Genomic DNA, 24,452 nt, shown 5'->3' with positions numbered 1-24,452 from the left:
AGATGAAGGTAATCAAATCCATCTCTTGGATACTTGAAGACAGAATTCCAGGCTGTGGTGATGTGGCTTTGGCACAGATGCTGCACGCTTGGAGTTGAATGAGAAAAGCTGTAATAAACTGATTTAGAAAATGGTTGAGTACTCTGTTTAGAAAGGTCCGCTACTACTGCTTGGAATTGGCTAGGACATGCTAACCTTGGTTTAGAAGTTCAAATTTGATTGATCCTTGTACATAGAGTTGCTGTATATGAATGCATAGCAGTTAGAAGGTGTTAGCAGATGTAACTTTCAGTACCTCCCTTTTCCTCAGACTTCTTATGGAAGAATGATTTGTTTTTTTTTAATTCTTGTGTTTGAAATGATTTCCAAGAGATGTTGGCCATTTCTGTGTGTTATCCTAACATGTATGGGAGTCTATTGTATTCTTCAGCAGGGCTTCCCATGCCTCTTAGACTCCAGATCCAGTCAATTTTCAGGATATCCACAATGAATTTATACTGGATTTCTGTTGGCATGCAGATTTCTCATTCATATTCATTGTGCATCTCCTGAAAACCTGACTAGCTATAACTGCCTTGTTCTAGAGATGTCAGGGCCCCACTTTGCTGTGGGAGGTTGCCCTGCAGTGCGCTAGGAGAACGTGTTATTTTCACAAATGGTGTTTGTGGAAAGTGCATTTTTGGTTTCCAGGAATTGTTGGTCAGCGTGGCTGCTTATTTTCTTATGCTGACCTTTCACAACTGATATGCCTTGGACTTTGTCCCATTTCCTTCAGGTGTTGGGGAAGTCACCAGCAGGTTTCACTCTGAGGTTTGAACATGTGAGGCCCTGTAGTTACATGGGACCTGGTAGCAACACATGTCAAACATCAGAGTGGTTCCAGCAGGCAGAAGAAGTTGTGGTTAGGAAATGTTATCCTCCTACCCATCCAAACCAATAGTCCAGTACCTACAACCTTTTATTTTCCTCACAGAGCATTGGTTCTTGTCCCATACTTGAACTCTGGTGCATAGGAGCCAACTTTTCAAAATGATTCGGGGTGCTGAAACTTTTTTTTTTTTTTTAACAGGTGTTGCATTTCCCCCACCTCCCTCTTCTCCCCCTCCCCTCCCCTCCCTCCCTCTCCTCCGAGTTCCAGGTCCCCCTCCTCCCAACCTCTTCACCCACAACAGTCCTCCGCCTTCGCCTTCCTGCGTGCCGACCAGAATTTGTCATCTTACCTCGGGGTCCCGGCGGCAGCAGTGAAAGGTGAGCAGGCTCAGCGCTTCAGCCTTCCATTCCCTTCTCTCTCAGCTCTAGTCCCACCCTCATTTCCTGTTTCTGCAAGGGTGGGACCAGAGCTGAGAGAGAAGGGAGCGGAAGGTTGAAGCGCAGAGCCTGCTCGCCTTTCACTGCTGTCACCAAGACCCTGATGTAAGATGACTTTTAAATTCTGGGCGGCAAGCAGGAAGGCGAGGGTGGAGGACTGTTGAGGGAGAAGAGGGCGGGCAGGTCGGCTTGGCTGGAAACTTCCGGCGGGTCAGATATTGGGGGTGTTCGAGCACCCACGGAGTCTACGCCTATGCTCTGGTGCTATCGTCATCTGTACAATATCCATTGGGATGCTGTTTCTTTATTACCCTTTGTTCAGTTGTCACCGTCCAGAAGAGTTGCAAGTGTAGGCAGTAGGTGGTAATGCAGCTCAGTACTTACAAGGAATGTCCACATTAGACGTTAGTCATACTGTTACAAGAAGCAATTGTTTTGATGGTGAAAAATGGTTTATACTGATACCTTGGCAAGGATTTCTTTAATTAGGAGGGGGAATGAAAACTATTGTAATCAAAGAGAAATCAAGCTTCCAAATATTTTTATTTTAGAATGCATATTCAAGATTAACATTTTGTTTCCTGTATTTTGATTAAGGTATCTCTTGAACTTTCTAATGCCTCTGGATTTCAAGGCTCCCTTATATAATATAGATTTTACTGAGGAACACTTGAATCAGCAGACTAACCACCTGTGGCTGGTTTACTGGTGAGTTGGAGAAAGCAGCAACAGTATGCTTGATTTAAAAGTGGGTGTAGCAGTAAATTGAGGATTTTTAACTGCAGAATTTCTCATTAAGGATTCCTTCACACAGTTCAGTTTATTCTCATTCATGTCATGAGCAGGACACCATGCTTAGCAATTCCCACGATAATAGTTTCCTAATTGTAGCAAGTTTGAGGCAAACGCCATGCTGCTTGTTGTTCACAGCATTTGCATAGTTTGTTAATGATTAATTAGGAAGCAGTTAATGTAGGAACTCATGGATGGGAACCCATGCTTTCCCACCTGGCAAAACTTATACTTGAATAATAATGTTTATTCTTATTGCATACAGAGGTGTGCCCCAAATGACTTACAATTTATTTTCTGCATTTGTATCCCAAGTTTTCCAATCCAGTTGTCGGTTCAATGTGGCTTACAGTTTAGTACAGTTAAACATATTACATTGTCGGTAGGAGTCAACACATCTGTGAGTGATCTAGCTTCATGATGTGTTGGCGGGTGTTCATTTTGATTGTGCGGGATCATCATGAAAAGGCTTTTTGAAGAAGTGGGCTTTGACGAGTTTTCAGAAAGTTATGTAGTCTGTTTTGGGCACTTTTCAACTTTTGGGGTTGTGTTCCATATCTTGGGACAGATATGTATATGTATGTGAAGCTACATAAGTAATGCCATACTGGGAAAAGACCAAAGGTCCATCGAGCCCTGCATCCTGTCCCCGACAGCGGCCAATCCAGGTCAAGGGCACCTGGCAAGCTACCCAAAAGTACAAACATTTTATACAAGTTATTCCCGAAATTGTGGATTTTTCCCAAGTCCATTTAGTAGCGGTCTATGGACTTGTCCTTTAGGAAACCGTCCAACCCCTTTTTAAACTCTGCCAAGCTAACCGCCTTCCCTACGTTCTCCGGCAACGAATTCCAGAGTTTGTTTACGCGTTGGGTGAGGACAAATTTTCTCCTATTTGTTAAAAATTTACTACACTGTAGTTTCATCGCATGCCCCCTAGTCCTAGTATTTTTGGATAGCGTGAACAGACGTTTCACATCCACCTGTTCCACTCAACTCATTATTTTATATACCTCTATCATGTCTCCCCTCAGCCATCTCTTCTCCAAGCTGAAAAGCCCTAGTCTTTCTTCATAGGGAGCATTTGAGTGTGAGCATTTGTATTTTAAGCCTTGACATCTGGAGAATTGTAGGGTGAGGTAGGTTCTTGCGCCTTCGATTGTGTTGCATATTAGGTACAAACAGTACTTCAAATTAATGGCATACAAATTTAAATACATATTAAATTAAATGATACCATAATCATACTAATAATTCAAATTAAGTATATATAAATTCTAAGTACAAAATAATATATTTTAAATATATTAAAAGTGCCTGATAACACTCTAATATAAAACCTAGTCCATTAACACAGAAGTGATTTTTGAAAGTGGAAGCATCACCCTTTCATCAGTACATGTAACATGTAAGATTAGCATTTGTATGCTGAGAAATAACCTGCTGCTGTGTCCTTTTTCTACCAGTCTCTGGCAGTCTCTTCATGCAACTAGTGGAGAAGCAGTGGATGCATTTGAGGCAGCTTTGGGTGCAGTAATGCAACTGGAAACAATACAGACCATTTGGCTGGAGTAAGTTATTTCTAACTGTGTTTATCCAGTGTGCATGTAAGCTTGCTGTGGAATTAAAGCACGGTGGTCTTTTTCTTTGCAGTTACCTTCTTTTTACCAAAAACAAAGTTCTCAGATCCAAGAATAAAGTTCAAGAATTCAAGCAGTTTACTGACTTGGTCAACAGATGTCTGGTTACAGTGCCTACCCGGTACTCTCTTCCTTTTACAACTGCTGATTACTGGACCAACTATGAGTTTCATAATCAAGTGAGTGTTTGGGGAGATATGGAGGGGGTTATTTTGCAAAGAATTTTGTTTATATACAGCCTAGGCCTAAGCAGTTTACAATTACTTTCAGGTATTTTTAGTTATTTTAGTTATATTTGTACCCGCGCTTTCCCACTCATGGCAGGCTCATTGCGGCTTACGTATACAGGTACTTATTTGTACCTGGGGCAATGGAGGGTTAAGTGACTTGCCCAGAGTCACAAGGAGCTGTCTGTGCCTGAAGTGGGAATCAAACTCAGTTCCCCAGGACCAGAGTCCACCACCCTAACCACTAGGCCACTCCTCCACCTACTGGCAGTGTCCCAAAATGGGCTCTCAGTCTGAGTAGTATATTGTACCTGGGACAACGGAGGGCTAAGTGACATGCCTAGAGTCACAGAGTTGCAGAAGGAATTGAACTTGGCTCCCCAGGATCTCAATCCACTGCTGACTGTCAGCAACGGAAATCAAACCCAGTTCCACAACCCTCTGCACTAACCATTAGGCCATTCATGCTCCACCCAAGCCCCTCCCATACTTTACCCAGATGAATGCTTCTCATGCATTTACATACTATGCCACTTATGCACTCCCTTGCAAAATAGCACTTAGTCAGTTTGCTGCCACTTGCATGTGTAAGTGTACGCTTACCTGCGAAAATGCTGCTGTTCTGTAAATTTATGTATTCAAGCAGCACATAAAAGTAGGCACCCTAGGGGTTCATGTGTGTATTGAGCCAGAATCAGTGCTGCACTCTTAGTTTCAATTATCTATAATATGTTCCTTGTTTAATTATTTGTAATAAACATTGGAAATTAACAGACTGAGGGGTTGGAGGGCTGACTTATCGGGGGAGGGGGGAGGATTAGGAGATGGAGGGTGGTTGACTGGCTTGCTAGGATGGGAGTAATTATTGTGGGGAGTTAAGCCAGTCAACCACCCTCGGTGCCTAATAAATAAGGGTAGGGGGGGGGGGTCTTTTTTTTTTTTTTTTTTTTTAATGTAGGCGGTTTAAGGGAGGATGGAGACTGGGAAGAACTGGGATAAAGGAACAAGACTGGGTGATTGGGGAGGAGGGCTGCTGGCCATATTTTTCAGTGGCCTGCAATAACATTTCGACTAGGTTATTAAAGCACCAGTTCTAAGGAAAAAAAAATAAGTAAGTGATTTATTTTGCTTTTTGGCTGAATTGTAAAATTCTTCTTCTGATTATTTTTTAAATCTCATTTTTAGGAGCAGTAAATGTTTCTGAAAGTGCCTCCAAAAAGCTCTTTTAATTACTTTGACTCTAAATTAAGGACACAGCTACTCCAGTCCTTTATAACAGTGCTCTGCAAAATCCAATGTACCACATAATAGAACAGTGGCTCAGGTTTAAGAACTGGGATATGACTGTAGCGAAAGACCATGATGGGAAACGGAGCTTAGAAACAATAGAGAGGAATCTTTGTGGAGTACGTCTGCCTTAATTTAGGAAACAGTTTGATTACAACATTAAATGAAAGTGTTTAAATTATAAAATTGTCTGAAATCCTTACTGTGTAGTTTGTTTTTTTTCTCCTCCTGTAAAAGCAGTCCGGGTATACAATGTCCTGTTCTGTTCTTTTTTTTTCCCCCCACTCCTCTTTGTAGGTCATTCTGTTTTATTTGCACTGTGTTCCAAAGTCGCAGCATTCCAAACTTCTGGAACGGTTTTGCTCCATCATGCCAGCCAATCCAGGACTTGCACTCAGGTGAGGTGATAAAAACTGCAAGGCTTAAACAGATTGGGTACTGGTGCAAATTCATTTTTGCTTTGTTCTCAACTTAATCACATTTTGCCTTTCAAGAGGGTTGTTCGTGTTGGCATAAGCATTTGAGTCAGCCTTGGGCTGTTGCACAGATAACCCAACGCAGCATTTGCTTTCTAATGCTGGTGCGCGTCACCCTTCCATATAGGGCTTTTGTCCATGCTGTATGTAGAGTGGTTGCAGTCTAGCATGATAATATCAAAGGGGTAGCCTTGTTGGTCTGTAACAGAAATGAGGCAGGTGGCACTTAGACTAACCAATTGAGGCTTGAGATCTTGAGCATCTGAATCCTGGTGAAGTCCATGTCCAAGTTGAGCCTGATCTGTAATTGGGACCAGCTGTCACTTAAACAGTAGAGCAGGACAGTTAGCAATATAAGTGGGAGCAGTTCTGCATCTCATATTTTAGGTGGTTTCCTGGTTGTGATATGGTTTCTGCACTACATTTTTGCACATAACATGTTTTTAAAGATTTTTTCCCCTTTTGGGCTGCTACTTGGTGACATTTTAGCAGTAGAGTTTTGCTTTCCGGTTTTTGTTTTTTTAGGGTAGCTCATATGATTTAAAGAACTTTTTTTTTTTTTTGTTTTTTTTGTTTTAGTATGTTGGGCACTGTGATGGGTTGTAATAAGGTCCCCCTATGATGGAGTATTTTTGCTATAAAATTAATCATTGTTTCTCATAGGTTTGTTTGACAGCATTACCTCCTTTGATTGAAGATATTGCTTGTGGACATTGTGTTGGTACCATTGAGGTAATGGTATGCTTAATATAAAGTGGGTTCTCATTCCAGTCCTCGGGACACACCAAGCTAGTCAGACTTTCAGGATAGCCACAGTGACTATGCATGAGAGTTGTATACAATGTGGGCAGTGCATGCAAATTTTTCTCATGCATATTCAGTGTGGATATGTTGAAAACTAGGCTAGCTTGGTGTTTACCCTGAGGACTGGATTGAGAACTCCCGATATAGAAAAGTTCTTTTAGTTTTCGGCCTTCCTTTTTTCTTTTTTTTTTAAATCTCTGGCTTAATGATGGTTAATATGATGGGTGCTCTCATAGAATGTGATTGCAATTATTTTTAATTTTAATGAAATGTTTTGCTTTTTTATATGGCCCTTGTTGTGTGTGTTTGTTTTTTTTCTTCTTATAAGTGGCCGGTCTGTTGGGCCCAAGTTAAATGACCGTTGCAGCCCCTGATGAGGCTAAGGTGCTGAAACATGTCAGGCCATATAACATTGTTTTCAGATTGTTCTTGGAATTTGCTGGTAGTAGAAAACCTCTGGTGGGTTTTTTAACTTGTGTTAAATTTTTCTGCTAGTACCAGCGCTGCTCTTCCCACTTACTTCAAGCCCATACTCGCTGCCTTCAGGAGGAATTCAATCTCCTGTAGGACCATTCAGTAGAACAAATTCCGGTTCTAGCTAACTCCTGATTCCTGAAAAACAGGAGCTCTGGGATATGCTGTTTCCCTCCATTCTCCTTTGTTTTGAAGGAGAGACTACCTGTGCTCATTGGAACTCTGAGATGCTTATACAGATTCTGATCCTTCTACATAGCTCTAGTTCCATCTGCATTTTGACTGTTGTCAGTTCAAAGTCCTCCCCTTTGACCTCTCTATCCCCAGGGCTTTAACGAAATATCATGTAGTAGCTGTCGCTTGCACAGGTTGTCGGTCTTTCCATACCTCAGATAACTGGCTTCTAGCAGCATTATTGGAGAGCCTGGTTCTAGCTGTTGGAGATGCAGTTAACCTGTTTCAGAGTTTAAAATTCATCATCATCTTCAAGAAGTCAATTTTTCATCCAGTGAACAAATTGTTTCATAGGACTCCCAGCGCCTATGCACGTTATCTCTGTTGCTTGAAGAAACTTATCAACCACACCCATCTATATGTTTGAGGGGTTCTCCATGATATATCACAAGTGACACCATCCGGTGTGCTACCTGTATCTCTCTGTCGACTAAATTTGTAGACTTCTTCGTGAAAGTACATCTCAGTGCACCCACTTTTGTCTCAATGTCCAATCACTTGGTTCCTGAAGGAGCTTCTTCATGACCAAGACCATTGCAGGAACCTGTGGTGCTGTGTGAACTGTCAATTCAGTCACAAGGTAGTTCTTTGTATTCATCCTAAGTTTTTTACCAAGGGTAGTCATGCCTTTTCTCCGAGGACAAGCAGGCTGCTTGTTCTCACTGATGGGGTGACGTCCACGGCAGCCCCTCCAATCGGAACACTTCCTAGCAAAGTCCTTTGCTAGTCCTCGCGCGCCGATGCGCACCGCGCATGCGTGGCCGTCTTCCCGCCCGAACCGGCTCGTGCCGGCCAGTCTTCTTTTGTCCGCGCTCGGTATGGTCGTGTTTCGCCGTTCGCGCCCCAAAGTTGACCTCGTGCGTCGTTTTATTGACTTCGTTAAAAAAAAAAAAAGAGGTGTCGGAAGGAGACCTTTATGGTTTTCTCCCTTCCCGTACTTCCAGTCTTTGCCCCGGTAAGTTTTCTTTCGTCGTCGGGGTAGGCCCTATTTAGGCCTCGGTCGAAGTTTTTCTTCCCCCTATTTATCACAAAAAAAGTGAACATGCAACATATGTCATATAAATCAATATCAAAACTGTATAAAAGTTTTTTTTTAAAAACCACACTTCTCCGAGGACAAGCAGGCTGCTTGTTCTCACTGATGGGTGACGTCCACGGCAGCCCCTCCAATCGGAAACTTCACTAGCAAAGTCCTTTGCTAGCCCTCGCGCGCCCGCGCGCACCGCGCATGCGCGGCCGTCTTCCCGCCCGAAACCGGCTCGAGCCGGCCAGTCTTCTTTTGTCCGCACTCGGTACGGTCGTGTTTTCGCCGTGTCGAGCCCCGGAAAGTCGACCTCGCGCATCCAATTTGTTTTGAGCGTGTTTTTTTCCTTCGGGAAAGCTTTGTCTTAGTCGGGATGTGCTCCGGAAACCCCCCGCCGGGTTTCGTGTAAATCCTCCCCGTACTTCCAGCTTTTTGCCCCGGTAAGTTTTCTTTCGTCGTCGGGGTAGGCCTCTTTTCGGCCTCGGTCGAGATTTTTTCTCCCTCTAAATTTTGGTGCTTCAAATTTCGCCATTTCGGCTTTTGATTTCGCCGGCGTGATTTTTCCGCCCATGACATCGAAGCCTTCCAGCGGCTTCAAGAAGTGCACCCAGTGCGCCCGGGTTATCTCGCTCACTGATCGACACTCGGCGTGTCTTCAGTGTCTGGGGGCCGAGCACCGCCCTCAGAACTGCAGTCTGTGTTCCCTGCTTCAAAGGCGGACTCAGGTAGCGAGACTAGCCCAGTGGAACGTGTTGTTCTCAGGCTCTTCGTCGGCATCGGCACCGGGATCTTCGAGTGCATCGACGTCGTCAGCGTCCAGACCATCTTTCTCGGCCGCCCCTGCATCGAGTGCATCGAGGCATCGGGCCTCTGCATCGGCGCCGAGACATCGGATAGCTGCATCGACGTCGGTGGTACCAGGACCTCGTCTGCGGATGTCGTCGGACGGTGGTGCATCGGGTGGAGTGCAGGTGAGGGCTGTCCATTCCCCTGCTGGTGGCGGTGAGCCCTCGGGTGGGTCTCCTCCTACCCTGAGGGCTCCTGCGGTACAGCCCCCCCCGAGATCGACCTTCTTCAGTCTCGGCCCCGAGGAAGCGACGGATGGATTCGACGTCCTCCTCGTCGGTGCCGGGGAGCTCCGGTGACATGCTTCGGAAGAAATCGAAGAAGCATCGACACCGGTCTCCTCCCCGTGTCGGCACCGAGAGCTCTGGGTCGCCGAGGGATTCGGCACCCAGCAGGCATCGGCACCGAGAGGACCGCTCACCCTCTGTTCAGGAGGTGTCGATGCGCTCCGCTCTGGACAGCCCGGAACAGCCTCCACGCTCGGAACAGGTTCTGACGTCGACGCCTGCATCGACCTCTCAGCCTTTCTCTGCAGCCACTCTAAACGAGAGCCTCCGGGCCGTTCTCCCAGAGATTCTGGGAGAGCTGTTGCGCCCTACCCCTCCGGTACCGGCGGTGCTTGCGCCACCGGTACCGTCGAGCGTGGCGCCGGCTGGCCCATCGCCCAGGTTGAGGTCCCCGACGTCGGTACCGCGTGCGGTGCCGACCGCGGCCACCTCCCAGGAAGGCTCCCCGACTACGTCGGCGGAGGGAGCTTCGCCGATGCGGGCGAGGGAGTCTACCTCTCGACGCCCCCATCGTGGACGGGGTTCCACGGAGTCGAGCAGGGCGAGGTTGCAGACACAGGTCCGTGAACTTGTGTCTGACACCGAGGGTGAGGCCTCGTGGGAGGAAGAGGAAGATCCCAGATATTTCTCTGACGAGGAGTCTGAGGGTCTTCCGTCTGATCCCACTCCCTCTCCTGAGAGACAGCTTTCTCCTCCCGAGAGTCTGTCTTTTGCCTCCTTTGTCCGGGAGATGTCTACGGCCATCCCCTTCCCGGTGGTTGTGGAGGACGAGCCCAGGGCTGAAATGTTTGAGCTCCTGGACTATCCTTCTCCACCTAAGGAAGCGTCCACTGTTCCCTTGCACCATGTCCTGAAGAAGACATTGCTTGCGAACTGGACCAAGCCGTTAACTAATCCCCACATCCCCAAGAAGATCGAGTCCCAGTACCGGATCCATGGGGACCCAGAGCTGATGCGCACTCAGTTGCCTCATGACTCTGGAGTTGTGGATTTGGCCCTAAAGAAGGCTAAGAGTTCTAGGGAACATGCTTCGGCGCCCCCGGGCAAGGACGCTAGAACCTTAGACTCCTTTGGGAGGAAGGCCTACCATTCCTCTATGCTCGTGTCCAAGATCCAGTCTTACCAGCTCTACACGAGCATACACATGCGGAACAATGTGCGGCAGTTGGCGGGCTTGGTTGATGCTCTTCCCCCTGAGCAAGCCAAGCCTTTTCAGGAGGTGGTCAGGCAGCTGAAGGCGTGCAGAAAATTCCTGGCCAGAGGAGTTTATGACACTTTTGATGTTGCGTCCAGGGCCGCTGCTCAAGGTGTGGTGATGCGCAGGCTCTCATGGCTGCGTGCCGCCGACCTGGAGAATAGAATCCAGCAGCGGATTGCGGACTCGCCTTGCCGTGCGGATAACATTTTTGGCGAAAAAGTCGAACAGGTGGTAGAGTCTCTCCACCAGCGGGACACCGCATTCGACAAGTTCGCCCGCCGGCAGCCTTCAGCTTCTACCTCTACAGGTAGACGATTTTTCGGGGGGAGGAAGACTGTTCCCTATACTTCTGGAAAGCGTAGGTACAATCCTCCTTCCCGACAGCCTGCGGCCCAGGCTAAGCCCCAGCGCGCTCGCTCTCGTCAGCAGCGTGCGACTCAGCAAGGCCCCGCGGCTCCCCAGCAAAAGCAAGGGGCGAGCTTTTGACTGGCTCCAGCAGAGCATAGCCGACATCCAAGTGTCAGTGCCGGGCGACCTGCCTGTCGGAGGGAGGTTGAAAGCTTTTCACCAAAGGTGGCCTCTCATAACCTCCGATCAGTGGGTTCTCCAAATAGTCCGGCAAGGATACACCCTCAATTTGGCTTCAAAACCTCCAAATTGTCCACCGGGAGCTCAGTCCTACAGCTTCCAGCACAAGCAGGTACTTGCAGAGGAACTCTCCGCCCTTCTCAGCGCCAATGCGGTCGAGCCCGTGCCATCCGGGCAAGAAGGGCTGGGATTCTATTCCAGGTACTTCCTTGTGGAAAAGAAAACAGGGGGGATGCGTCCCATCCTAGACCTAAGGGCCCTGAACAAATATCTCGTAAAAGAAAAGTTCAGGATGCTTTCCCTGGGCACCCTTCTCCCCATGATTCAGCAAAACGATTGGCTATGCTCTCTGGACTTGAAGGATGCCTACACACACATCCCGATACTGCCAGCTCACAGACAGTATCTGCGATTTCAGCTGGGCACACGCCACTTCCAGTACTGTGTGCTACCCTTTGGGCTCGCCTCTGCGCCCAGGGTGTTCACAAAGTGCCTAGCTGTGGTAGCAGCGGCGCTTCGCAGGCTGGGGGTGCACGTGTTCCCATATCTCGACGATTGGCTGGTGAAGAACACATCCGAGGCAGGAGCCCTGCAGTCCATGCAGATGACTATTCGCCTCCTGGAGCTACTGGGGTTTGTGATAAATTACCCAAAGTCCCATCTTCTCCCAGTGCAGAAACTCGAATTCATCGGAGCCCTGCTGGATTCTCGGACGGCTCGCGCCTATCTTCCAGAGGCGAGGGCCAACAACTTGTTGTCTCTCGTCTCGCGGGTGCGAGCGTCCCAGCAGATCACAGCTCGGCAGATGTTGAGATTGCTGGGCCACATGGCCTCCACAGTTCATGTGACTCCCATGGCCCGCCTTCACATGAGATCTGCTCAATGGACCCTAGCCTCCCAGTGGTATCAGGCCGCCGGGGGTCTAGAGGACGTGATCCACCTGTCCACGAGTTTTCTCGAATCCCTGTATTGGTGGACGATTTGCTCCAATTTGACTCTGGGACGTCCCTTCCAAATTCCTCAGCCACAAAAAGTGCTGACCACGGATGCGTCTCTCCTGGGATGGGGAGCTCATGTCGATGGGCTTCACACCCAAGGAAGGTGGTCCCTCCAAGAAAGCGATCTACAGATCAATCTTCTGGAGTTGCGAGCGATCTGGAACGCTCTGAAGGCTTTCAGAGATCGGTTGTCCCACCAAATTATCCAAATTCAGACAGACAATCAGGTTGCCATGTACTATGTCAACAAGCAGGGGGGCACCGGATCTCGCCCCCTGTGTCAGGAAGCCGTCAGCATGTGGCTCTGGGCTCGCCGTCAGGGCATGGTGCTCCAAGCCACATATCTGGCAGGCGTAAACAACTGTCTGGCCGACAGGTTGAGCAGGATTATGCAACCTCACGAGTGGTCGCTCAATTCCCGTGTGGTGCGACAGATCTTCCAGGCGTGGGGCACCCCCCTGGTGGATCTCTTCGCATCTCAAGTGAACCACAAGGTCCCTCAGTTCTGTTCCAGGCTTCAGGCCCACGGCAGACTGGCGTCGGATGCCTTCCTCCTGGATTGGGGGGAAGGTCTGCTGTATGCTTATCCTCCCATTCCTCTGGTGGGGAAGACTTTGTTGAAACTCAAGCAAGACCGAGGCACCATGATTCTGATTGCTCCCTTTTGGCCGCGTCAGATCTGGTTCCCTCTTCTTCTGGAGTTATCCTCCGAAGAACCGTGGAGATTGGAGTGTTTTCCGACCCTCATCACGCAGGACGAAGGGGCTCTTCTGCATCCCAACCTCCAGTCCCTGGCTCTCACGGCCTGGATGTTGAGGGCGTAGACTTTGCCTCTTTGGGTCTGCCAGAGGGTGTCTCCCGCATCTTGCTTGCTTCCAGGAAAGACTCCACTAAGAGAAGTTACTTCTTTCATTGGAGGAGGTTTGCCGTCTGGTGTGACAGCAAGGCCCTAGAACCTCGCTCTTGTCCTACACAGACCCTGCTTGAATACCTTCTGCACTTGTCTGAGTCTGGTCTGAAGACCAACTCCGTAAGGGTTCACCTTAGTGCAATCAGTGCATACCATTACCAAGTGGAAGGTAAGCCGATCTCAGGACAGCCTTTAGTTGTTCGCTTCATGAGAGGTTTGCTTTGTCAAAGCCCCCTGTCAAGCCTCCTACAGTGTCATGGGATCTCAATGTCGTTCTCACCCAGCTGATGAAACCTCCTTTCGAGCCACTGAATTCCTGCCATCCGAAGTACTTGACCTGGAAGGTCATTTTCTTGGTGGCAGTTACTTCGGCTCGTAGAGTCAGTGAGCTTCAGGCCCTGGTAGCCCAGGCCCCTTACACCAAATTTCATCACAACAGAGTAGTCCTCCGCACTCACCCTAAGTTTCTGCCAAAGGTCGTGTCGGAGTTCCATCTGAACCAGTCAATTGTCTTGCCAACATTCTTTCCCCGTCCTCATTCCTGCCCTGCTGAACGTCAGCTGCACACATTGGACTGCAAGAGAGCATTGGCCTTCTACCTGGAGCGGACACAGCCCACCAGACAGTCCGCCCAATTGTTTGTTTCTTTTGACCCCAATAGGAGGGGAGTGGCTGTAGGGAAACGCACCATATCCAATTGGCTAGCAGATTGCATTTCCTTCACTTACGCCCAGGCGGGGCTGGCTCTTGAGGGTCATGTCTCGGCTCATAATGTTAGAGCCATGGCTGCGTCGGTAGCCCACTTGAAGTCAGCCTCCATTGAAGAAATTTGCAAAGCTGCGACGTGGTCATCTGTCCACACATTCACATCTCATTACTGCCTGCAGCAGGATACCCGACGCGACAGTCGGTTCGGGCAGTCAGTTCTTCAGAACCTGTTTGGGCTTTAGGATCCAACTCCACCCCCCGAGGGCCCTGTTTGTTCTGTTCCAGGCTACACTCTCAGTTAGTTGGTAAATTTTTTAGGTCAATCGCAGTTATGTCCTCGCCGTTGCGAGGCCCAATTGACCAATGTTGTTGTTTTGAGTGAGCCTGGGGGCTAGGGATACCCCATCAGTGAGAACAAGCAGCCTGCTTGTCCTCGGAGAAAGCGAATGCTACATACCTGTAGAAGGTATTCTCCGAGGACAGCAGGCTGATTGTTCTCACCAACCCGCCCGCCTCCCCTTTGGAGTTGTGTCTTCCCTTGAAGTGTATTGTCTTGCTACATACTGGACTGGCCGGCTCGAGCCGGTTTCGGGCGGGAAGACGGCCGCGCATGCGCGGTGCGCGCGGGCGCGCGAGGGCTAGCAAAGGACTTTGCTAGTGAAGTTTCCGATTGGAGGGGCTGCCGTGGACGTCACCCATCAGTGAGAACAATCAGCCTGCTGTCCTCGGAGAATACCTTCTACAGGTATGTAGCATTCGCTATATTGTACAAGGTGTGTTAAGCAATCAATCAAAATATTGATGAAACCAAGAGTCTTCAAAAGTTTCCGATAGCCATGATATAATAAGCGGTTAGAAAAGCATTGCAGTCACGAGTTCCATAAAGATGGTCCACTATAAGAAAACACCAACCTCTGGGTTGAAGGCAAGTCTGATAATGTCCAAACCCAGCAGTTAGAGGAGACTGCAATTCGTGTGGAGAGTACCTAACCTTTTTAGACAAATATTCAGGACTTTTCAAATTTAAAGCTTTAAAAGTGAGACACAGCAGCTTAAATTCCATCCATTTCTGTGTAGTTTGTACAGTGTTGGTGCCTGTTAGCAGTCTTGCTGTGGTATTTTCTGCAAGTTATAAGCATTGTAGACCAGCTTTACTGCAACCAATTAACAGAGAATTACAGTAATCTAGCCTACTAGTTATAAATACATGGACCGATTTTTGTTAGATTACCCATGGTGAGAATTGGTTTCAACTGCCTTCACTTACACAAATAATAGAAGCATGACAAGTCACCGTCAACAGTCAACGCCCAAAGTTTATTCAAATGTTTGCTACGCTGCAGTACCATGATATAAATAATTTTGCAACTGAATGAACTAGTCCAGGTCAACCGCCAAAGCAAAGTATTGTGCCATCAGTCCCTCTTTAAATTTCCTAAAAGATGTTTCTAAACAGAAGTATTGTGGCATAAAATCCCACAATGGGGAGACATAGAAGTGTACCTTCTTTCAAGGGGGAAAAAAACAGTACACAGGAATACTTTTAAAAACCAATATATTTAGATAAGTTATTTTACACTAGTTACTTAAATCTACGCCTGTATGCAAGTGGTATCGCCTCATTCCTGCATGTATGATTGAGCCTCTCACACCAAGCACAGCTAGCTGGGAGGGCTAAAAGGAATTTAGTATGCCACTTGGTCATCATTCAGAGTTGGGTGACCTTAGCCGTAACAGTATCAATTGGTTCTCACTTAATGGTGGAACCCTTTAATATTTACATAGATCTGCTTTGTTCTAGCTGAGCAGAGACAACTAGTCCATCCCTAGTCTCATCTCAGAGGGATGGACTAGTTGATTTATTCCATCAAGTGTTGAGCTTCTTTTCTTTATCCTCACATGATCTCTGAGAGAGTCTCATTTCTTGACAGATGTTTCTAATAAGGCACAGCTTCTATACAATGAACCCATTTGATGCTGAGGGTCTAGTGGGGCTCGTCAAATTAGGAACAGTTGCTGTCTGCTAATGACAATGTATTTATATCGTTATCAGGTATTAGAGCAGCATAGTACAGATGATATATTGTGCTCATTAATTTTTATCCCAGAATATTAAAAGCCAAACAAAAGGTTTTGTAAAATAGTTGCCTGGCAGATAAATAACAAGCTTTAGACATCACTTTCATTTTTAACAGCCTCATATAATAAAACTGTATTAAAAGCCAACAGTAGACTTTTCTTTTCCTTTTTTTTTTTAAGGCTTTTTACTTCAGTCTCAAAATGGCTGCCGCAATCTCTAGTGGCAGTTTAGCAAGAAAGTTGCTGGAGGCCACAGCAGCCATTTTAACAGTGAAGACTGCATGGGCAAGAGCAGCTGGCGATGGCTCCTGCCTCATCCCTAGACCAAAACAGATTTATAACGTAGGCTGGAAGGGAGAGTCCAGAGCGGGGGTGAGACTATATTATTGTGTTGTGTGCAGGCTGGGCCATAGCAGCCAGCTTTGGCCAAAACTTGAGTGGTGAATTTCATTTGCCAATTTGGTTTCGGTCTTCCTGTAATTACACTGAATTCAGAATGCTGCAGCTTGTAATTGGTGCAAGAGACCCTGAGAGCCGTGTTTCACCTATTTAGTAGTTCCTTCATTGGCCACTTGTTCAAACGTATTCAATTTAATACTGTCACCATTGCTGTTAATGTCTTGCATAACTTGGGACCTGTGTACTTATCAGTAGTTAATATTAAGGCTGTACATTAAATTGTGTTTAATGCTACAATATTTTATTTACTAATTGCGATTTTAAAAAATTAATCGTAATTTGTTAATCACAGCATTCCCCTGCCCACGTGTCAGGCATATTGTTCCTTCGCTTTCTCCTCAACAGCACGCATTTGCCGTGGCTCTGGCCTCTGCGTTCCAAGGGCAATGTCATCTACAGGAGCCTCCAGGATTGGTTATTTGTCTAAAGATTGTGAGGGAGCCAATGGGCTGCTATTGGGGAGGCTGCTGAGACAACTGAGAAGTGTGTGCTGCTGTTGAACCATCACTGCCAGTCAGGGACAGCAGTGGGTGAGCCTCGGCAAGTCCAGGCCCACCCAGAAATGGTACATCTGTTCTCTTCTCCCCTTCTCAAGTCTGGCACATCTCTCCCTTCCCCCGTCCTGTGGGGTTTAGCGTTTCTGTGTCTTCGTCACTGTTTATGTGAGGGCAGGCCTCTGTGAATTGCTGCCGGGCAGCCCCCTAATGTAAGGGGGGAAATGCTGGACTGCTGGGAGAGGGGGGCTGGAGGGAGGTGCTGCACCTTAGTTTATGGGGATAGCTGGAGGGAAGGGAGAGAAGTGCTGGACCTGCGGGAGGGGGGAAGGAAAGGAAAAAAGATGACGGTGGGTTGGAGAGGGGCGAGACACTGGGTCATAGGGAGATGCTGGATAGGGGCTAGAGATTGAGAGAGGGGAGGAAAGGGAGAGAAATTACCGTATTTTTCGGACTATAAGACGCACCGGACCATAAGACGCACCTAGGTTTTAGAGGAGGGAAATAGGAAAAAAAAAATTTTCCTCTTTCCCTCCTCTAAAACCTAGGTGCTCCGGTGCGTCTTGTCCGGGTTTTGGACCTCCGTCCCGTACTTACAGGATTCCGTGTTCCCTGGTGGTCTAGTGACGTCGGGGCAGGAAAGAGCCCCCTCTTTCCTGCCCATCGCGCTGCTCTCCGTGCTTCTCAATGCTTTCCGACGGTCTCGGCGAGATTCAAAATGGCCGCCGAGAATCTCGGCGGCCATTTTGAATATCGCCGAGACCGTCGGAAAGCATTGAGAAGCACGGAGAGCAGCGCGATGGGCAGGAAAGAGGGGGCTCTTTCCTGCCCCGACGTCACTAGACCACCAGGGAACACGGAATCCTGTAAGTACGGAACGGAGGTTAAAAAAACGCTACCTTCGGACTATAAGACGCACCCCCCATTTTCCTCCCAAATTTTGGGGGAAAAAAGTGCGTCTTATAGTCCGAAAAATACGGTAGTAAGTGAATATTGTTTTCTCTGCTTGCTTGTCATCTTTCAATTATGTAATTGTGCAATTAACATTTTTAATCAAAATGCAGCCCTAGTTAGTATATTTTTTTCTGCTCTTTGCATCCTCCTTTTAGCGATTACTTATTATTTTTTAAAATTTGTTATAGATGATTAAGCTGACTTGGGTCCATGGCTGCTTGTTTTCTTGAGACATTTTGTATAATTTTTTCTGACATTGTGGGTTTTTTTTTTTTTGTTTAAATTCTGTGGTGCTTGTGTTGATGCTGTTTATGAAATGGTTGCTTTTAACTATGTGGCGTGTGTGTGGTAACTGTCCCTGGGTATGTTTGATAGAATGATCTAAATACTGAATTTTTTTAAAACATTGAGAGAGGATTGGAATGGGGTGGGTGAAATGATTTTTTTTTTCAGTGTCTAAATGGCTTTAAGAGATGTATGATACGCAGATTTATATGTGAGTTAACTTAGTTCCGACTATGGCTTGTGGGTTGGGGGTGTGGTTTTCTCTTAGGCCGAGTTTTATGACTTCCTGGCATGTCCGTTTTTATTATAATAGAATTTTATTCTACATTGTAAGTTATTTTATTGTATGTTACAGTGCAGTATGAGCTATTGCCAGAGTAATGTGCAAAAATTGAATTAAATGTGCAATTTTGGTACCATTTCTTAATCATTAGATCAGGTTGACCCTTGTGCCGCTGTGTCAGGTCACGATCTCACATTGGATGTGAGCCAGTGGTGTACACTCTGCTGCTCTTATTATGTGGGCCCAGAGCTGCACTTTTGTCTGTCCTGCTTCTAAGACAGCTACATTGGGGTGGCTAGATTTAGAAAATCTGCATGTGTACAGTTTGGTTCAGATGTTGCTTGATAAACATATACTTTTCTGACAGACTTGGCTACCATGCATGTAGTTGGCTTGTAGCATTTATATAATGTCCTATCACTCCCTGAGCTATTGCTCTGGTTTGCTGTTTACACTGGGGTTATTTCAGTGATCTAATCACTGAAGAAGCAGAATTCATTACATTATATTTGTTTAAATCTGTTTATTAGCATTCCAACATCAAGACAAAGATCCACACTATAATAAAAACATTCTCTATGAGGCCAAACACAAATCAACTACATATACCAATAAAGGGGGGGGGGGCCTTTGTTCTTATAGCCCCTCAGAAAAACTCAACACCTCTGCCTTGGACAGCTGAGCCTAGCTCAGGATGATGGCTAGTCACCTCCGGACTTGCAAAGAGTTCTTCCTCATTACATTATATTTAAAGCTTCTGATTTAAGGTTTAATTGATGAAATAATCCCAGAAGAAAAAAAGTGAAATCACTAGAAAGCCCCCACTTTCCTAATGCTGTTTTCACTGTTCCCCTTGCCTGCCTTGGATCTTGTGTTCTGTTAATGTCTCTTCCATGGCAATGACTGGTCAGCATACATAAATGTATATATTTGATTCCTCCAGAGAAGATACTCAGCAACTGCAGTCATACCTCAGACATCAAGAAACACTGATATTTTATACTATCAAAGAACCCCCTAATTAGCTGAAAAGAAACACCTAAATTTACAGTTTATAAAATACCTAAGAATAGAAGCCCTAATCTTAGACCTGTATAAAAGGTCATGTACTAATCATATTTTTTTTGTGCGTGTGACCAATAGGAAGTTTTAGAAGAAAACAAGTTCCTGTGTGCTCTAGGACCAGTATGTGTTAAGATTAACTTATGGTAGGATATTTGCCATCCTTTGTACAAACTGCTGTTTGTGGTGGTATTTTTCAGGCTACTTCAGCAAGAATGGGAGGAGAAAAATGAGCAGATTCTGAAACTGCAAGCCAAGATGTTCATACACAGCATCCCAACATGTCTGGACATCTGGAAAATGTAATGCAACCAAATCATGCACCTGCTTTCATATGTAGTATTTTGCTTTATAAGGTTTTGCATCATGAAGGTGATTCTGAAATTTGGCATTGAAATCTGACGTTCCTGAAAGTCCTGTAGCACTTTTTGGTGGTTCAGAAATGGGCATCACATTTGTGTGTTTGGAAAGTTTCCTTAATGATCTATAATTTTAATGCAAGAAGAAATGTGTGCTGTGATTTAGTTGGCAACTACATTATAAAGTGCAGGTTTTGATTCTTCCTTTTCAGGGTTTTGCTACTAATTTAGGGACCCTTTTACTAAAGCTTAGTGTGCTAATGGACATTAGCAAGTGCTTAGTTATGCTTGACCTATAGGTATTATCATGAAACACCTAGCCACCCGCCTGGGGCTACCCGGCGGCCACTTAGAGGGTCTATCCCCAGCACGGCTCAGGTCCGCCTGCAACTGCTGCCTGTGCTCTACACTAGCACCCTTCTCCCACTGACTGGGCCCCCAACTGCCTCTGGGCAAGTCTTCCACTCTCAAATTATCCCCAGTGATTCCTAGGTTACTGGGTCCACACTCCCACAGGTCCCAACACACAAACCACCAGGATTTTTAGTCCAGACAAGCAGAGGCAATAAATTTAAAAAAAAATGTTTTTCGTAAAAATATTGAACAGTGAACCATAAAACAGAACAAGAACAGCACATGATAGGTAACTGAATGTGGATCAATTATAAAACTATCTAAACATTTGTTTACTATCTAAATACTACCTGGGGAGTTCAGGACATAAGCTGCTCACAGGTTATTAAATATAACTGTTCACAGGGCCTCAGCAAGAGATCTTTTTTTCTGTTCTCCCTGGCTAGGAGTGCGTGTGTGTTGGGGGGGTGGGGGGAGCCAGTACATCCTAGAATTGAGCTCCTGGGCCAATCAGAGCCCAGAATGAATTTTGAAAAGTATACTGCATCTGTGTTAGACTAAAGAAAAAAACCAGTCATTTCTCTGTAATAGCTTTAAATATAAACATGCACCACCTGCTGCCCAAACTTGGGAAATACACTTCAAGAAATCAATACAGTTTACAGGCTTAAAACCCACTTTGTCACAGCTATAAAATAGGATGCACAGAATTTAGCATGCGCTGAACTTCAGTAAAAGGGCCCCTTTGGAATCTGTTCATCTTTGTCCAGATTGACTTCTCCCCATCCTGGGTGAAATGTTATCAGGCATGTTATTGCCAATAATATAATCTTATGTATATCAAGTTTTCTCACTTGCAGTAGAATGTGCATTCCCTTTTGTGTGTTTTGAATACCACCATCACTATTTTAGTGCACCTTGAAAGTGCTAGTGATGTCATCTGGTTATGTGTTGGGATGAGTAAGTGTGTGTTTGTTTATTCTTGGTTTCTTTTTCTCAGAGCCATTGCTGTGGAGTGTTTGCTAAAGGGGCAGCGAGAGGTATGTAGGCAGTACTTTTACTGTAAAATAGATAATGGTTTTCTTTAGTTTGAAAGATGGTTCAGCAGCTCATGGAATAATCTTGTAAACCTGACATGATAGAGCAGGGACCATTAAATATTTGCACCAAATGAGAATCCACTGTAATTGTCAGAAAAGCTGATTTATTAACCACACGTACTGGAAAACTGAGGGTGTATTTTTAATTTAGGAATAAAAGAACAATGTGAACATTAAATTAAACAATTTGCTAGGTGGGATAATTTTATTAAATACACCTTTAAAAGCCCACCACAATATTAAAAGCATAATATGCATCAACAGAGCCTTAAATCTAATTATCCATGAAAAAATGACATGCAACATGTTTCTGCACTGTAACTGCATCAGAGGACTTAATTTGCAATAAAGTTGATCCCCACCAGAAACAGTCACAGGGATGGCACACAACTGGCAAAGAAACCCATAAAGATAAAGCCAGTCAAACCAGTTAAAAAGAAGCACAATCTCTGTGTTAACCAAAGGGTACCACTATCACATAGTCACTAGCATAGAAACACTTCAGCTAGCTGAGCTGTTTTCTCTCACTGTGTGAAGTGTTTTTATGTTCGTTGAAGACGTGTTTTGAAGCCCATGTGATAGTGGTAGTCATATCTGTCAATAAACATCTAATGTAATATTGACATTTCTATTCCGCTTTACCAAGGTGGGATCACAAGACGCAAACTGAAGAGAAAATCCCTTTTATAGCAATATATTTGCATTACAGTTATCCTAGTTCGTATTTGGGTCTAAATACCTGTCAGGTATAAGGTAAAAAGAAAACCTTTAACTATTCTCCTAAAGGTATTATAGCAAGTGATATTGTGGATTTTAAATGACTAATTCATTCCACAAAAAAAAGCATGGGACAGACATGGGATCTCTTAGGAAAAGCAAGAGTTAGTGGTTACTGAGGATGGGCAGACTGGATGGGCCATTTGGCTCTTATCTGCTGTCGTGTTTCTCTGTTTCTTCTAAACTCCCCCGTTTAAAAGGTTTGCAAGAATAGATAAAGTAAGCATCCATGTCTCACTCTCCAAAATGAACCTAAATTATTGCATGATGAACCAGCATAAGTATTTTCAAGACAAGTGTTATAGTTGCACTTCTAAAATCATTTTTGAGGTGCCACCTCTGGGCTGGAGAGGTCATGTATACCATCACCCTCTTTGGATTGTTTCTTGACCTTTTGGGTACGGATGGATTTAATACTCCGACACACTGGGAATACGAGTATGCTGTACTCATGACGAAAGCAACACAAAGCTTGTTGATATGTCTCAGCTGGCAAAATAACCAGTTTTCTCTAGGGCCAATATTGTTAGTGCTCCGTGTCTTGTAAAGGAGAATTCCCTAATTACACGGCTGCTGACTTCTTGATAGAAATGTGGTTTGTTTAAAGGTCTGGGTGTGTTGCTGTATTTCTCTATTCCACAGTTTCAGTGCTGCTCTGTTCCTTACGACTTCATTTCTTCTTCGTTTGCCATTCCCATTTTTAAAATTTATTTTACAGGTCCGCCATTTGTATCAGAGAGCTCTCCAGAAGTTACCTCTGTGTGCAGCGCTATGGAAAGATGTAATGTGTTCATTATATATATTTTTTTTCTTTTGAATGTAGTTTTTATTTAATGTCTGCATGTGCCATATCCTCAGATATGGTGATGCTCAGGCTCTGACTAACGCGTATTTGTCTGCTTCCCCATCTCTTGCAGCAACTGTTGTTTGAAGCATCAGGAGGAGGTAAAACTGATAACCTGAGAGAACTAGTTTCCAAGTGCCAGGAGGTTGGCGTCAGCCTAGACGAGCCCTTAAATTTAACCATTTGCAGAGCAGAAAGCAGGAATCACTGAACACTGGGTGCAGTCAGTCCTAATTCCTATTAATTGGCAAAAATCAGGCCGATTTTTTCCCCCCTCCCCCTCTGTGCTCTCATCTCCATAAGGAAGGTCAGCATGGCTGATCTGTTACATTTCTTCAGTCTGCTCTATGCCAACCTCAAAACAGTTATACATTGGATAAATGAATTTCCCTGTTGGCCTGCTTCCAGGCCCAGCAAGATCTCGTAACATCATGTACGTAAGTATGGTTCCTGAAAGTGACTGATGTTTTTATTCTTTTTTTTTTTTGCGTATGTATGTGTGTGTTTTTTTTTACACCCTGTCCCCCTTTTTATTTTGTTTTAAGTTTTCTATTGTGCTGTTCCTGATTCACTTGGCGAGCTCACTGATGCCTGAGGAGATCTATATTGGAGGGGGGGAGGGGGTAGTGCAACAGACTGTTTCAAATAGAAACAATTAGTCCATTTTGGGGATTTTTTTCCCTTTTTTTTATTTGTGTATTAAATCTTTTTTTTTTTTCCCTGAGGTTTTTCATTACAGGGTTTAAAAATAGAAATCAGCAGGTCTTCAAGAAAATGCAACTGCCATAGCCTTTGAGTCTTGGTTGCTCTTGAAGGCTCTGAGTTAATTACACTTTCTACATTCTGGACTCACTGCAGAGACTGTTTAACTTGAAGACTAAAGATACTTTCACAAATGCCAGTGCATCAGAACTTGAGTGGTCAAATATTATGTGCAATTCTTATTTTATTTTATTTTTTTTTTTGTAAAGAAGTTTAATTTATAATAAAGTTCGACGGTTTAAAGAACAGTAAAAATTGAAGCCGTTTGTATTGAAATACTACTCTGTAGTATTGGTTTATTCAAAACTATTTTCAATATAAGTTTTTTAAAAAATAAATAAAGCTGTTCTTGTGGTTCTTTGTGTGTTTGAGATGCTGCTGGATGTTTGCAGGAGAGTTGTTACAGTTGTTTGAAAATATTTTCACTGCTCTGGAAGATGAGAAACCATGAAGGGCCATCAAACATATAAATGGCAAGAGGTGTACTCGCTCGCAAATGCGCATTAGAGACCCTCTCTGTCCCGCCCCCACGTCAATATGTGATGACGGGGGCGAGACAGAGAGGGAACCTGCGCACCTGCGAGTGAGGGAACCGCTGTCGCCACCGCTCCCCCTACCCACTCGGAGTCGCCGCCGCCGCCACCCACCCTCCACCCCGCCCGGGTACCTGGCTTCACTATTCAAACCGCCGGAACACAGCACACAGCTCATCTGAACTGTCGTTGGCTTTCCTTACCTGCCTGTGTCCCGCCCTCGCCGACGTTGCGTCACACGAGGGCAGAACACACGCAGAGAAGAAGGAAGGCCGATGGCAGCTCAGATGAGCTGTGTGCTGCATT

At 45.4% G+C, this 24,452-nt stretch overlaps 1 protein-coding gene across 1 annotated transcript in view; it reads left to right on the top strand.

Moving 5' to 3' along the window:
* The window catches only part of ZFC3H1 (zinc finger C3H1-type containing), a 134,700-nt gene extending 110,786 nt beyond the window's left edge, over positions 1–23,914 (top strand). The window contains 8 exon segments of the mRNA XM_030214825.1: positions 1,906–2,016; positions 3,567–3,671; positions 3,754–3,919; positions 5,552–5,652; positions 19,618–19,719; positions 21,131–21,170; positions 22,726–22,788; positions 22,925–23,914. Coding sequence (XP_030070685.1) covers positions 1,906–2,016; positions 3,567–3,671; positions 3,754–3,919; positions 5,552–5,652; positions 19,618–19,719; positions 21,131–21,170; positions 22,726–22,788; positions 22,925–23,062 — 826 coding nt within the window. The 3' untranslated portion in view covers positions 23,063–23,914.
* The last annotated feature ends 538 nt before the right edge of the window (positions 23,915–24,452 follow it).

This window comes from Microcaecilia unicolor, chromosome 9, assembly GCF_901765095.1.
Source record: "Microcaecilia unicolor chromosome 9, aMicUni1.1, whole genome shotgun sequence".
Lineage (NCBI taxonomy): Eukaryota > Metazoa > Chordata > Amphibia > Gymnophiona > Siphonopidae > Microcaecilia > Microcaecilia unicolor.
Note: the sequence above shows the minus strand (reverse complement) of the source record. Positions and strands in the feature narration are given on the sequence as shown.